This window comes from Canis aureus, chromosome 16 (genome assembly GCF_053574225.1).
Source record: "Canis aureus isolate CA01 chromosome 16, VMU_Caureus_v.1.0, whole genome shotgun sequence".
NCBI classification, from domain to species: Eukaryota; Metazoa; Chordata; class Mammalia; order Carnivora; family Canidae; genus Canis; species Canis aureus.
Window position 1 is genome coordinate 47,630,926 of NC_135626.1, and position 15,907 is coordinate 47,646,832.

Below are 15,907 nucleotides of genomic sequence, written 5' to 3' on the forward strand. Positions count from 1 at the left end.
TTATGAATAGGCTTTCGCTGTTTATTCATTAGTTCCACAAATGTTTATGGGATAGGCATTATGCCAGATGCTAGTATAAACCCAGAGTTCCTTCAAAGAAATAAAACACAATGGGGCAGATATATGATTAACTAGGCCATCCCAGTCCTGGATAACGCATGTTACAATAACATTGGTGTACTGGATCATTTAATCCAGTTCCAGAGAGTTGGGGGAAGACTTCCTGGAGGAGGAGGAAATGTTGAGCCTAGGATCAAACTGGGCAGCATGTACCAAACAACTTTCAGTAGAAAGGCTGATTAAATGTCCTGGGAGGAAAAGGACAGTTTCACTGAGGTCAAGATGGACTGTCTCAGTGTTTCTTTCCTAACAAAGGAAACACAAATCCAGAGTTCAATTCCTTGGCAACTTTGAAAAATAAAAGGCCTGTTAGCCCTATTAAGAACTTATAGGGCAGCCCGGGTGGCTTCGCGGTTTAGCACAGCTTTCAGCCCAGGGCCTGATCCTGGAGACCCGGGATCCAGTCCTATGTCAGGCTCCCTGCATGGGGCCTGCTTCTCCCTCTGCCTGTGTCTCTGCCTCTCTCTCTCTCTCGATCTGTGTCTCAAATAAATAAATAAATTGAAAGAACTTATAATATTTGGGACACCTCGGTGGCTTAGTTGGTTTAAGCGTCTCACTCTTGGGCAGCCCTGGTGGCACAGCGGTTTAGCGCTGCCTGCAGCCTGGGGTGTGATCCTGGAGACCCGGGATCGAGTCCCACATCGGGCTTCCAGCATGGGGCCTGCTTCTCCCTCGGCCTCTCTCTCACTCTCTCTGAATGAATAAATCAATAAATAAATCTTAAAAAAAAAAAAAAAGTGTCTCACTCTCCAACCCAGATCTCAAGGTCATGAGGTCAAGCCCTGCACTGGGCTCCATGCTGGGCATAGAGTCTCCTTAAAAGGAGAAAAAAAAAAAAAAGAATTTATAGTATTTCATTTCTTCTCATAGCGAAATATTCTTTTTTCCCAGAGTTACCATGGTGTCGCCATGGGGAATCTCCAAACACAAGACGATCCGACTTGTTGTGGATGCTTACTTTAAATTTTGATGATGTAGCACACGGGACAGGTTTAGCAATTTTGCCAGTTTAAAACGGTTTCTCCTGAAGACCATGAACTATTTACCTTTTTTAGCTTTTACGTTACTAGTCAAATCAGAAATCTCTCCCAGAAATGATGTCTTGCTAAAAGCTGCGGGAGGGGACCCCTGGCTTCACCTTCCTGTACGGGACCCGCTCCCATTAGCTGCAGAGCCTCGCCTGCAGCCTCGGAGAACAAAGGGAGACGGACAAGCTGGGAGACGCGAAGGGCCGCGGATACTAGACGTTGTGCAAGGTTCTGAGCAGCAGGGCGATGAGGCATTCGGAACAGCGCTTTATCCAGAGTTTATCTAAAAAAAAAAAAAAAAGAGTTTATCTATAGCGGTACATTTCTTTCGCCCACTGTTTCTCGAGGCCGTGGTAAGAATTCCCAGAGAGTCCAGTTAGAGTAACAAAACAGAATAAAACAACACAAAAACAAGCGTATTTATGTTTGGCGACTTGCCCCGCCCACCCTTCAGTCTCGCCAATCCTTGGCTGAAGAAAGCGCGGAAGCTGTAGCATCTGTACCTTGACAGGTGAGCAAGCTACCCCAGCCCCGCCCGTCCTTCCTCGGGAGGAGTACATCCGGGACTCCGAGGGGGCGTGGCCGGGAGGCGGGGTCTAGAAGCCAAGTCCCGGCTCCGCCCACCCGGTGGCGCCCACAGCCCTGCGCTCCACCGCGCCCGCCAGAGGTCGCCGGCTCAGCAAACAGGTTTCTTATTTGGCCAGCGTCCGTCCGGTCGGGCTCCTAGTTCTCGCGAGAGAAAGCGCAAAGCCTGCCGGGAGGGATGCGCGGCAGTCCGCAGGTTTGCCCAAAATGGCAGCCTTGGAGGAGGGTTTCACGTTGTCCGCGGTACCGTTGGGTGCCGGGCCTCACGGACTCCTAGGCGTGGAGCAGAGCGACAGACCTGACCAGTTTCTAGTGACGGACGGCGGCAGGACCGTCATCCTCTATAAGGTGAGGGCGATATGATCGGAGAGCCCGCGCTGAGGTCTCTCCCGGTTCCGAGCACTGAGCCAGAGCCGCAGGTTTCTCACGGCTTCAGGAAAGAGGTCATCGAGCGGCTTATTGGGGAGCAGACTCGGCCTCTCCAGAAGCTAAATGAGGTCTAGAATAGGACTTGGTGGTTTTCCTGGAGGGAGAGGCATAGACCCGACTTGCAGGCGGCGGAGCGTCTCAGTGCACGTGGGCTAGCCTCAGAGAGGAAAGCTGTGCTTTCGCTGCGCATCTCCGCATCTCCGGGTGATGGCCTTCAGGTCCCCTCCCGGGCTGCCTCGTTACTCTGGCTGCCCGCGGGGGCGTTCAACGGAGATTGCGCGGGGGAGAGTGACTGGCAGCGTGGGAAGAGTGGTTTAGCTTTGTGTCCATCCCGTATAATTCTTCCCTCTCCTTGGGGCAAAAAAAAAAAAGTTTTGCGAGTTGTTTTGCTTGATTTGATGGCTTGATTGGAATCTTGATTCCGATTGAGCTATTGCCAACCACAGGCGGTAGATCCTTGGGATGAGTCCTGGGCAGGCTCTGTACGTGTCCCGCCCACTTTTTATCCGAACTCTTTTTCTCAAAGCTCCTTTTAAACAGTTTTGCTTTCACTGGTCTCCTAGAAAGTAATTATTTTTTATCTGAACTGCTGAACATAGTTTCCTGTGTCTTTAAGAAGCTAGCTAGCTACTTGGAAGTTTTGGGAACGGGTTGCCAGCATTCCTTATAGTGTCTGCTGGTCTTGACTCTTCTGATGACGCTGTTGGTTTGTACCTCGACTGTCAAGTGGAATTGAAATTTTGCAATTCCGGAGCATCTAGGTGGCTCAGTCAGTTGGGCGTCTGCCTTCGGCTCAGGTCATGATGCCAGGGTCCTGGGATTGAGTCCTACATGGGACTCCCTGATGACCAGGGACCCTGCTTCTCTTTCTGCCTGTGGCTCCTTCTGCATGTGCTTGTTCTTTGTGTCAAATGAATAGATAAAAAATCTTTTTAAAAAGTTTGCGATTCTTGCATAACAGTACAGTGGCTGATTGGAATTGGCATGATCAAAGGCATAGCGGAATCCCATTTTTTAACTGTACTATTTACTTAAAAAGTATTTACCTTTTTTCTTTTAGTAACTTATATTTTCATTTTACTTTTTAAAAGTTTTTATTATTTATTTATCTATTTATTTATTTATTTATTAAAAGATTTTATTTATTTATTCATGAGAGACACAGAGACAGAGAGAGAGGCAGAGACACAGGCAGAGGGAGAAGCAGGCTCCATGCAGGGAGCCCGACATGGGACTTGATCCCAGGTCTCCAGTATCACGCCTGGGCTGAAGACAGTGCTAAACCGCTGAGCCACCCGGGCTGCCCACTTTTTAAAAGTTTTTAATGTGTACTTACTTTTAATTGTTTTTTTTTGTTTTAAGATTATTTATTTGACAGAGCAAGAGAGCGCAAGCGGGGGGAGCAGCAGAGGGAGAGGGAGAAGCAGGCTAACCGCTGAGCAGAGAACTGGAGGCAGGCTCCATCCCAGGACTGCAGGATCAGTACCTGAGCCAAAGGCAGACACTTAACCGACTGAACCACCCAGGCATCCCTACATTTTTTATATCTTTAAGTATTTATTTATTAGAGAGAGTGAGAGTACATGATCAGAGAGGAGGGACAAAGGAAGAAGGACAAGCAGACTCCCCCCTGAGCAGGGAGCCAGCTAGGAGCCTCACAGGACCCCGAGATCGTGACCCCAGCCCAAGGCAGCTGCTTAACTGATCGAGCCACCCAGGAGCCCCCCGTTTTTTATATTTTTAATTGTAGTAAGATACAACATAAAACTACTATGTTAACCATTTTTTTGAGTGTACCATATAGGGTATTAAGTATGTTTATGTTGTGCAGCCATTACCACCCTCCATCTCCCAAACTACTTTCATCTTGGAAAACTGAAATCCTATACCATTAAACAATAATTCCCTATTCCCCAAGTCCCTGACAACCACCATTCTATTTTCTTTCTTTCTTTCTTTCTTTCTTTCTTTCTTTCTTTCTTTCTTTCTTTTTTAAATATGCTTGGAGAATATTTTCTTTCTTAAGTGGAATCATACAGTGTTTGTCTTTTAGTGACTACTTTTTTTTTTTTTTTTTAAGATTTTACTTATTTATTCCTGAGAGACACAGAGAGAAGCAGAGACATAGACAGGGAGAAGCAGGTTCCTCACAGGGAGCCCGATGTGGGACTCAGTCTCCAGACGGGGATCACACCCTGAGCCGAAGGCAGACATTCAACCACTGAGCCACCCAGGCAACCCATACTTACTTTTGTAGTTGAGGAAACTTATTAAATGTTATTATTTAAATGATTTCTTTTGTCTTGATTGTAAATTTAATTGCTTGTGATGTCTGAAATTGAATTTTCAAATGTTGTATGTTATTTTGATTTCACTAGGTTTCTGATCAGAAACCCTTGGGAAGCTGGTCAGTGAAACAAGGTCAAGTTATAACATGTCCAGCTGTGTGCAACTTTCAAACCGGAGAGTATATTGTTGTACATGATAATAAGGTGAGTTTTAAAACTTTTTATATAATAATATACACAACAAATCAAATGTTGATTAACTATTTTAGGTATAAGTGGAAGGTGGAATGCTTTTTTAACTTCTGTGTTTTCATTTAAGGTTTTGAGAATATGGAGTAATGAAGATGTAAACCTGGATAAAGTATTTAAAGCTACAGTAAGTCTTTGGATTTTCTAATGTATTTATTAGCTTATTGGTGAGATAGAATAGTTTATAATGTAGTATTTCATTTATCTTAATACATCTGTGAAAGTAAGCATAAAAGTTATATCAGCTTTTCATTGTAGTTTTCTTAAAGTGTGTCTTGGAACACATCTTAGTTCATGAGTTAATATGTTAGCAAATAAAAACTTTAATTACCTGAGATTAAGGATTTTTTTTTTTAAGATTTATTTATTTATTTATTTATTCATGTTAGACACACACAGAGAGAGAGAGAGAGAGAGGCAGAGACACAGGCAGAGGGAGAAGCATGCTCCATGCTCGGAGCCCGATGCGGGACTTAGTCCCAGGACTCCAGGATTGTGCCCTGGGCCAAAGGCAGGCGCCAAACCACTGATCCACCCAGGGATCCTCGAGATTAAGGATTTAAATAATTCGGGATGCCTGGGTGGTTCAGCCATTGGGCACCTGCCTTCGGCCCAGGGCATGATCCTGGAGACCTGGGATCGAGTCCTGCTTCGGGCTCCTTGTATGGAGCCTGCTTCTCCCTCTGCTTATGTCTCTGCCTCTCTCTCTCTGTGTCTCTCATGAATAAATAAAATCTTTTTTAAAAAGGAAAAGGATTGGGCAGCCCGGGTGGCTCAGTGGTTTAGCGCCGTCTTCAGCCCAGGGCGTGATCCTGGAGACCTGGGATCGAGTCCCATGTTGGGCTCCCTGCATGGAGCCTACTTCTCCCTCTGCCTGTGTCTCTGCCTCTCTCTCTCTCTGTGTCTCTCATGAATGAATAAATAAAATCTTAAAAAAAAAAAAAGGAAAAGGATTTAAATAATTCCTGAATGATAAATTTGCAGTGATTTCCATGAGCTTAGATGTTTATGGTGTGTCCTTTGTGAGAACTTCACTGTGCCCTTTCTTAAAATAGGTGGACCAGAACCTGCTAATTTTATGCATTATGTGGGTTTTTTTTTTTTTTTTTTAAGATTTTATTTATTTAAGACAGAGCAGGTGAGCACAAGCATGAAGGAGGATCAGATGGAGAGGGAGAAACAGACTGCCCACTGAGCAGGGAACCTGATGTGGTTCTCAGTCCCAGGTTCTGATGCCTCATGACCTGAGCCGAAGGCAGATGCTTAACCAACTGAGCCACCCAGGCGCCCCTGCATTATGTCTTTTAGGAGTGCACAGAATACAGTAAAAAAGAAGTTAGAGTAACTGTGCCTTTTCTTCTAGTGACCTAAAGTGTGTGTGGGTTTTTTCTTTTAAGATTTTATTTATTTATTTCATGAAAGACACAGAGGCAGAGCCATAGACAGAGGGAGAAGGGGAGAAGCAGGCTCCCTGCAGGAGCCCGATGTGGGACCTGATCCTGGGATGGGATCACTCCCTGAGCCAAAGACAGATGCTCAACCACTGAGCCACCAAGGTGTCCCTGTGTGTGTTTTTTAAAGATTTATTTATTTATTTGAGAGAGTGTGCTTGTGAGTGGCGAAGTGGGGTGGTGTGAAGGAGAAGGTGAGAGAGAATCTCAAGCAGATTCCCCTGTGAGCCAGGAGTCAGATGCAGGGTTTGTTCTTACAACCTTGAGATCGTGACATAAGCCCAAATCAAGGTCTTCAGCCACCCAGGTCCCCCTGACCTAAAGTTTGTTAATTAACTTTTTTTAACTTATAAATTGAGGGTCTCAAACTAGGATAACCTTGAAAGTTGCTTCCAGTTCTAAATGTCTAACTCTAAGTATAATTGGCAAACTTTAGAACTGATTGAGATATAATGGCAGTTATGACTTGGACTCTTGAAACTTCTAGCTAGCTAACTGTACTGTCACCTGACCCCAATCTTTTCTTCTTCTTCTTTTTTAAAAAGATTTTATTTATTTACTCACAAGAGATGCAGAGAGAGAGAGGCAGAGACACAGGCAGAGGGCGAAGCAGACTCCATGCAGGAAGCCTGATGTGGGACTCGATCCCAGGACTCCAGGATCACGCCCTGGGCCAAAGGCAGGCGCTAAACTGCTGAGCCACCCAGGCTGCCCTTCTTTTTTTTTTTTTAAAGGTTTTATTTATTTATTCATGAGAGACACACAGAGAGAGGCAGGACATAGGCAGAGGGAGAAGCAGGCTCCCTATGGGAAGCCAGTTGTGGGACTCCATCCCAGGACCTCAGGATCACGCCCTGAGCCAAAGGCAGACGGTCAACTGCTGAGCCACCCAGGTGTTCCTTCCAGTCTCTTCATTTACCTTGCAATAATGCAATAATGTGATCCTTTATTTTACAGTGGGGTTAACTTCTTTTCTTAGAGTCACTGGCTGTAGTTGTGATTATGGCATCAGTCTAAGCACTGAACTGCTTAAAACTACATTGGTGTCTTCATTTATATCTTTCCCTACCTTCCGATTTTGGAGAGCCAGATTGTACGTAACCTTCAGTACACAAAATGGAAGGATAAACCAAAAATTCATAAAAATCATGACTTAAGGGGGGCACCTGGATGGCTCAGTTGGTTAATCGTCTGACTCTTGATTTTGGCTCAGGTCATGAACTCGTTGTGGGATCAAGTCCTACATTGGGCTCTCCACTCAACACAGAGCCTGCTTGAGACTCTCTCTCTCTCTATCTCCCTCTTCCCCTTCCCTTATTTTCCCATTCTGTCTCTCTAAATAAATAAAATCTTCTAAAAAAATAAATAAAATCTTTAAAAAATGATAACTTAAGAGGAGAGCAAGGAATAGGATAGACAGAAAAGGAGCAAAAGGCTTCTGTATGTATTTTATGTTGTGTATTTGACTTTGGAACATATAAAGCAGAATGAAAACAAAAACAAATCAGTTCTTAAAAATAAGCTTTCTATAAATGTTCTTATTCTCTTAGATATGAATTATTTTAGAATAAAAACTAATGCATTCTTATGTTCTTCTAGTTGTCAGCTGAGGTATATAGGATACATTCAATACAAGGGACAGAACCCTTAGTGCTATTTAAGGAAGGTGCTGTTCGAGGTTTAGAGGCCTTGCTTGCAGAGCCCCAGCAGAAAATTGAAACTGTTATCTCTGATGAAGAAGTGATAAAGTAAGTTCCAATACTTGTGAGTGAATTTTTTCCATAATACAAATGTACTGTGCATGTTTTTTAGGACATTCTTTGCCTTGTTCAAAAGTATTTTGGCTATAAATATAATAAAGCCTTAATTAAAAGCCATTTATATGCCATTGGCCAAATTAACATCCTCCAAAAGCCTCTTAGTGATCAGTGATTGGGAAAACTGTAGGGTCATGTGAGTCCTGTTTTAATGACAGAAAACTGGATAATCAGCTATTTGAAGATAAAGTGGGTAATGCCATGAGACCAAAATCTCTGTTTCTGTTATATTGCCCTGACTGCCAAGATCAGAACGCTTACTCCTGAGAAGTAGAGTTTGTTGTTAGTGAAATCATGATAGTGCTTTGAGCTCCCTGCTTTCCCAGATTCTGGAATAAAACTGGGGAAATGACTCACTCAAATGATAGAAGGAAATTTCATGATCTCACACTTCTCCGGTCCTCATTATTTTGTCACATGTCCTGTTGAGTTAACTTGCTGCCCCTCCTGGCCACTCGATGCAAACTAAATTTCTAAAAGTCAAAGGGAAGGCTTGTACTTAATGAACAATGTGGACAATGACCAGGTGTTCCTTAGCCCTGTAGAATGTCTCTAATGTGTGAGCAACTGTTTGGAGTAAATATTTAGGAAAGGTGGATATAGGTAGAGGATCTGAGTTTTATTTTTTATTTTTTTAAAGATTTATTTAATTTATTTATTTATGATAGTCACACACACAGAGAGAGAGAGAGAGAGGCAGAGACATATGCAGAGGGAGAAGCAGGCCCCATGCACCAGGAGCCTGACGTGGGATTCGATCCCGGGTCTCCAGGATCGCGCCCTGGGCCAAAGGCAGGCGCTAAACCGCTGCGCCACCCAGGGATCCCAGGATCTGAGTTTTAATGGCCACTTTGCCAGAATCTGACTATATAGCCTTGGTTACAAGCCCTTTACCTTCTTCTGCCTCATATCCCTCTGTCACTTAAAGAAGGCAGGTGAGATTGTAATGTTTTCTTTAGAGCACTAGTTTCAAAAGTGACTTAAAGAGGGAGGGGGAAGTCATTGCATACTGAGACATGCCCACCCTTTTGGAACTTTACAATTCACATTGTCTTTAAACCTCTGGGAAGTTAAGCAATTTGTGTTTAATCCAGAAATGCTTTTGACAAAGAAATGCCTCCTAATTCTCTGTGATGTATATTTTAAAACACTGAATTAAGTTCTCTGATGGCTCTTTGACTCTAAAAATTATTTAATAAAAGACACTCTCTTAGATTAAGATTGATAGGTTTCTCTCAGCCAGTGATTTGGCATTTTATAATTTTTCTTTCTATTTTTTTAGGTGGACAAAATTTTTCATGGTATTTAGGCATCCTGTTTTAATCTTTATTACAGAAAAAGTAAGTGGTATCTTTAATTCCTGGCCTATTTTGTGACATTTCAAATTCACATACATTACTGTTTAAACTAAATTGGGATTTAGTATTTCTCTCAGAAGATTTTATTTTATTGTGTATTTTTTTAAGTACTAAAAAACCTGCTAGTTACAAAGATATATTGTTTAGAACATTTTTACTTTAATTGGATAAGAGATATTTTTAAAGCACCCGTTGAAACAATTAGAAGAGAGCAACAACTGGCTTTAAATATAGTTGCTTGAAATGGCAATATTTTTAAATAAAATAACCTTTTTTTGTACAGCACAGGAATTACTTTGCTTATGTACAAATGTTTAACTCATGTACCTTAAGCAAATACACACTCTTACTTGGGCATGAAGAAAAATCTGTCATACAGAGGTTCACTGCATCTGTGGATCGGAAAGTCATCTCTTTGATGTCGTTAAGTAAGTGTTTTTATGTAACGTTTTTGAGATTGTAGTAAAAGGGTTATCACAGGATAGTGGGTTTTCTGAGTTAGAATCTTAGATTTAAAAAAAAAAATCTTAGTTTTTTGCAGTTTTCTATTATAGCACTTCCCTTCACATGCTTCCATAAAAGCATGTCTGCCTTTACTTTATGCAGTTTGCCCTATCTGGTCATGCATTAAGTCACTGGTTCTCTGCAGGTAACTTTTTTTATGTCTTAAGGTTTATCATAGGCAATAAATAATAATATAATACCAATAAAAAGGGGGAAATTATCTTTTATTTTTATTATCATAAGTCCAGGCTCTTAGATATTGCAATTAGTATAAAATACCTAAGGTTGGTATTGAGTGGCCCCTTTAGTCCTCTTTTCTAGCCTTAAGCTTTAGGGTACCCTCTTTGAACATTGTTGGAGGCAAGTGGGCTAAAGGAAACTAACAAGGCATTCATGGCCTATGCCAACCAGCATTTTATAGATTTGTTGATGCCTTGGAGTTTATCTAATGGTCTAAAGTAAAACCCTAATCTTACAATGTTATCTAACTAGGATAAAGAAAGCCGTTGTGGATACCTTCTTCCTCCTATCTTTTATGGCTCTTCTTAAAGTTGTTTTGAGAGAATTAAGGAAAAAGCAAGAACATTATTTTCATATTATCACAATTAAAAAGTCTTTTTTTTTAAATTTTTTTTAATTTTTATTTATTTATGATAGAGAGAGAGAGGCAGAGACACAGGCAGAGGGAGAAGCAGGCTCCGTGCACCAGGAGCCCGATGTGGGATTCGATCCCGGGTCTCCAGGATCGCGCCCCGGGCCAAAGGCAGGCGCCAAACCGCTGCGCCACCCAGGGATCCCAATTAAAAAGTCTTTTTGGGAATTCCTAGGTGGCTCAGTGGTTTGGCGCCTGCCTTCGGCCCAGGGCGTGATCCTGGAATCCTGGGATCAAGTCCTACGTCAGGCTCCCTATGTGGAGCCTGCCTCTCTCTCTGTGTGTCTCTCATGAATAAATAAATAAAATCTTTCAAAAAAAAAAAAAGTTTCAGAGGTAGAATTTAGTGGTTCATCAGTTGCATATAACACCCAATGTTATTACATCAGGTGGCCTCCTTAATGCCTATCACTGAATTATCCCCTCCACCCAAATTAAAAAAATCTTCTGTGGGGGGTATCTGGGTGGCTCAGTTGGTTAAGTGTCTGTCTGCCTTTGGCTCAGATCATTGAGCCCCACATTGGGCTCCCTCTCCCTCTGTTCACACTCGTGTTCTCTCTCTCAAATAAATAAAATCTTTTTTTTTTTTTTTTTGTAAGATTTTATTTATTCATGAGAGGCACAGAGAGGGGGGGCAGAGACAGGCAGAGAGAGAAACAGGCTCCATACAGGGAGCCCGATATGGGACTTGATCCCAGGACTCCAGGATTACACCCCGGGCCAAAGGCAGATGCTCAACCGCTGAGCCACCCAGATAACCCTCAAATAAATAAAATCTTTTTTTTTTTTTATAAATAAAATCTTTAAAAAGTTTTTGTGATGATTTTTACAAATGTTTACAATGGTTATTGAAAAGTTCCCATCATTTATCATATTAAAGTTTTTTCTTCTTTTTTTTTTTTTTTAATTTTTTTATTTATTTATGATAGTTACAGAGAGAGAGAGAGAGAGGCAGAGATACAGGCAGAGGGAGAAGCAGGCTCCATGCACCGGGAGCCCGATGTGGGATTCGATCCCGGGTCTCCAGGATCATGCCCTGGGCCAAAGGCAGGCGCCAAACCGCTGCGCCACCAGGGATCCCCAGTTTTTTCTTCTTTTAAAAAATTTTATTTATTTGAGAGAAAGAGCACAGGCAAGGAAGAGAGAGAGAAGCAGAAGCAGACTCCCTACTGAGCAGGAGCCTGACTCATGGCTTGATGCCAGGACCCTGGGATCATGACCTGATCGAAGGCAGACACTTAACCAACAACCACCCAGGCATCTCTAGAAGGTCTTTGAAATCCACTTAATGGCTTTCTTTAAGATGGACTGGTTTTCTTATAGATTAGTGTATAAGATACACGTACTGGTTTGGTTTGGTTTGGTTTGGTTTGGTTTGGTTTGGTTTGGTTTAAGTAGCCTTCATGCCCAACATGGGGATTGAACTCATGACCCTGAGATTAAGAGTTGTATGCTCTACCAACTGTGCCAACCAGATGCCCCAGATATACTTATTGTTAGATGAAAGTTTATGAGTTATGTTTTAGCTTATTGAATGAATATTGAAATAAGGAAGCCTGAACCAAAAGATCATAGAATCTTCATGATGTATCTAAAACCACAATAAGGGCAGCCCTGGTGGCGCAGCGGTTTGGCGCCGCCTGCAGCCTTGGGTGTGATCCTGGAGACTCGGGATTGAGTCCCACATCAGGCTCCCTGCATGGAGTCTGCTTCCCCCTCTCCCTGTGTCTCTGCCTCTCTCTCTCTCTCTGTGTCTATGAATAAATAAATAAAATCTTTAAAAAAATAAAATAAAATAAAACCACAATAAAATTGCCAATATTCCATTGAGGTACCAAAAGAGAGCAATTTCATATGGTTTTCCGGATGATGGAGTCAAGAGAAATGTCATATATAGGCCAGAATGCTGATTAATTTTGAATGTGAGATATATCCTTTTAGTGACTATAGATTGCATTCCTGAATTTACTCTCATATTTTAGGTTATTACAAGTATTTAGCTATTGTGACATTTCTTATGAGAGGTTTGGTTTTTTTTATGACTATTAGCAGGAGCAGAGGGAGAGGGAGAAGCAGACTCCCCACCAAGCAGGGAGCCCGAAGTGGGGCTTCATTCCAGGACCCCACGATCATGACCTGAGCTGAAGCAGATGTTTAGCCAATTGAGCCACTCAAGCGCCTCAGAGAGGGTTTTTTTTTGTTTTTGTTTTTGTTTTTTTAGATTTTATTTATTCATGAGAGACATAGAAGCAGAAACACAGGCAGAGGGGGAAGCAGGCTCCATGCTGGGAGCCTGACATGGGACTTGATCCGGGGTCTCCAGGATCAGACCCTGGGCCGAAGGCAGCGCTAAACCGCTGAGCCACCTGGGCTGCCTGCCTCAGAGAGTTTTATTAATAATATTTATCCCTCAGTTTTAGGTTTGTGGTACAGTTTTTTTTTTTTTTTTAAGATTTATTTATTTATTTATTCATGATAGACAGAGAGAGAGAGGCAGAGAAGCAGGCTCCATGAAGCAGGCTCCATGCTGGGAGCCCAACGTGGGACTTGATCCCAGGACTCCAGGATCACGCCCTGGGCCAAAGGCAGGCGCTAAACCGCTGAGCCACCCAGGGATCCCCTGTGGTACAGTTTAAGGGAAAGCATAGAGTGATATGATTATTAAATTTGTTTATTTTTCTGATTGTATCCTGTATCATATTGGTAAAACTTATAAACAGCCTCTAGTATCTTTAATTTTAACAGATATAGAACTGTCTTTTAACTGATAATGAAGAAGAAATACTTGTTTCCAACAGGCTCTGATGGGTGTATATATAAAAGCTTGATACCAATACATCCGAATGACCCAGAAAAAAATCAGAGAGTGGTTAGATCACTGTTGCTGAAGACTGTGGTGTCTGGTAATGTTCGAAATGGTGTTGCACTCACTGTCCTGGATCAAGATCATATAGCAGTCCTTGGACCACCACTGCCAGCTTCCAAGGGTGACTTGAAATCTGATCAATTTTTTTTTTCAATTAAGATGTTCTATGGATTTTCCCTTCAAAGTGTACCTTTTAGTCTTCATTTTCTTTTTTATTATCACCCATTCATTTTCTTTAGCATTATACTGAAATTGTTTTTATAGCTTCCTAACTCTTCTTGAATAGGTCTTTGATTTCATCTTACATTAGTTAATCTTTTTTAACTTTATTAACTTTAGTTTCTCTGTACTGAACACTCAAACACACAGTCTCGAGATCAAGAGTCACATGTCGTACGGACTGAGCCAGCCAGGTGCCCCATCTTTTTGAGACATTTCCTTGTATCACTACCTTATTCATGACTAATGTCTTAAAGGAATAAAAACTGCAAGTATCTGTGTCAACTATAGACATTTGATCATTGGTAAGCCTAGCAGTAGAGAATTGAATTCATAGCCTGATGACTAGACTATAAGAAATGGAAATCGCTTAGTGACTAGATTACAAGAATGGAAATCCACTAGACTTGGACAGCTTAAACTTCAGGGACCAGTAGTATGCTTTTTCATCTCTGATTTCAGAGCATAATTCTCATTTTCATCTCACCTCACCCCCAAATACCCCTCCACACACACAGACTTGTCTGTCATGAAGAATACATTTGTTGCTAGCCAGTACAAGATTGGGATCTTCAGGCCATGCTACAGAACTAAGAAATCTGCCTAGTGTTCAGGTCTCTCTGTGGCCTAGACTCCATCCACCATCTCCAATCTCTAATTTCGGAGCAAGAATCCTTTAATTTATTCCGTCCAGGCTCCCTACTGACTATACACTTAATTTACCCATCCTTATTTGTGTACTTTTTTCCTGTGTTTCTCCCCTCTTATTAAGATAGGAGCTACTAGTTAAAGCATAGCTATCCTGTGCCAGGCATTTTATGTATATTATTAGCTTATTGTTTGTATCAATCTTCCAACACCACCACTAGGGGGAGAAAGTAATTATCACTTTAATACTCTCTTTAATAACTTTAATAGTTATATTTTACAAATCAGATAACTAAACTAAATAGAATGATTCTTTTTCTTAGGCCACATACCTTACTGTTCTTAAGTCCTGGCACTTTTTACTATGCTGTGCTGCCCCTCTGTCCCCCCACCATCATCCCTGTTTCTGCTTCCTACTCTAACCCCCAAAACCCAGTAAGTACTGTTAGAGCTTTCAGTGTCTCTTTATAGAGTGTTTTCACATGTATACAAACAAGTATTACTACTTATTTTTCTTTCCTTTTTTTATGTGAATGGTAGTATACCATTCATACTGTTGGGCACCTTATTTGTTCACTTACCTGAGAGATCATAGAGCCCTCTCCATATCAACATTTATTACTAATTTATTATTATTACTATTATTAACACTTTATTCTTTTAGAGCAGTTTAAGGTTCACAACAAAATTGAGGGGAAAGTATATAAGATATCCTATATGCCCCTATTCCCACACATACCCATTTCTTGTTATAAGATCTCATTTCCTTGAGGTTCTGTGGCAATCACAGTCTTTTTTTTTTTTTTTAAGATTATTTATTTATTTGAGACAGAGAACATGAGTGAGGGGATAGGGGCAGAGGGAGAGGAAGAGGGAGAAGCAGACTCTTCAGTGAACAGGGAACCTGACGTGGGACTTGAACCTAGGAGCTGGGATCATGACCTGAGCCAAAGGCAGATGCTTAACTGACTGAGCCACCCAGGCACCCAATCACTGTCTTCATTACTCAGTTTTATACTAATAAAGCAAGACTTAAGTATGTACTTAGGACTCTTCCTAATCTCCCCATTTCCTTCACCACCACAGTCAGCCTCATGTTTATATGTGGCATGACATCTGAATTTGCATGTCTTATTTTACAGAATGCGTCTCCATATGGAACACAAAATTTCAAACACTACAGACTTCCAAAGAGCTACCACAGGGGACCAGTGGTCAAGTAAGTTTCTGTCTTTGGAGATTTTCAAATTTAGATAATCTTATGCATGATAAATGTAGTATAAGGGGAGAGACTCCAGATTTCAATGATTTGGCAGTTTTTGATTAAAAAAATTGAAAAATATTCTTTACCTATGAGATATTTAATTTGGTATTTAAATTTTTATTAAGTTTGTCACCTTGAAAACACTATAGGTAATTTTAGATCAAGGAAGAATAATAAATAAAACATAGCTACTCCTTGGTTTGATGTTTTTACTTTTGTATTTCTTTTTAAATATCTTTATTTTTTATTATTTTTTTTAAACTATTCTCTACATCCAATGTGGGGCTTGAATTCAAGACTAAGAGTCATATGCTCTACGAAGCCTGCCAGGAGCCTCTATCTTTGTATTTTGTTTGTGTGTTTTAAAGATTTTATTTATTTATTCATGAGAGACACAGAGAGAGAGAGGCAGAGACACAGGCAGAG

The 15,907-nt window shown here is 41.4% G+C and overlaps 1 protein-coding gene and 1 long non-coding RNA gene across 3 annotated transcripts in view; one reads left to right on the top strand and one right to left on the bottom strand.

Annotated features, from left to right (window-relative positions):
* Nucleotides 1–2,402, bottom strand: LOC144286810 (uncharacterized). Its single transcript, XR_013354762.1, has 2 exons — nucleotides 1,655–2,402; nucleotides 1–1,434 (listed from the first exon to the last, which is right to left on the bottom strand). It is a non-coding gene; the product is annotated as an uncharacterized LOC144286810 (long non-coding RNA).
* The window catches only part of NOL11 (nucleolar protein 11), a 26,814-nt gene continuing 12,776 nt past the window's right edge, over nucleotides 1,870–15,907 (top strand). The window contains exons 1-8 of one of the 2 annotated variants that reach the window (XM_077853737.1): nucleotides 1,870–2,084; nucleotides 4,544–4,657; nucleotides 4,773–4,829; nucleotides 7,753–7,901; nucleotides 9,253–9,310; nucleotides 9,612–9,756; nucleotides 13,283–13,471; nucleotides 15,360–15,436. In XM_077853737.1, the coding sequence (XP_077709863.1) occupies nucleotides 1,944–2,084; nucleotides 4,544–4,657; nucleotides 4,773–4,829; nucleotides 7,753–7,901; nucleotides 9,253–9,310; nucleotides 9,612–9,756; nucleotides 13,283–13,471; nucleotides 15,360–15,436 (930 nt within the window). In that variant the 5' untranslated portion in view covers nucleotides 1,870–1,943. The remainder of the gene's footprint in view (nucleotides 2,085–4,543; nucleotides 4,658–4,772; nucleotides 4,830–7,752; nucleotides 7,902–9,252; nucleotides 9,311–9,611; nucleotides 9,757–13,282; nucleotides 13,472–15,359; nucleotides 15,437–15,907) is intronic. The other variant, XM_077853736.1, reaches the window with a different exon arrangement.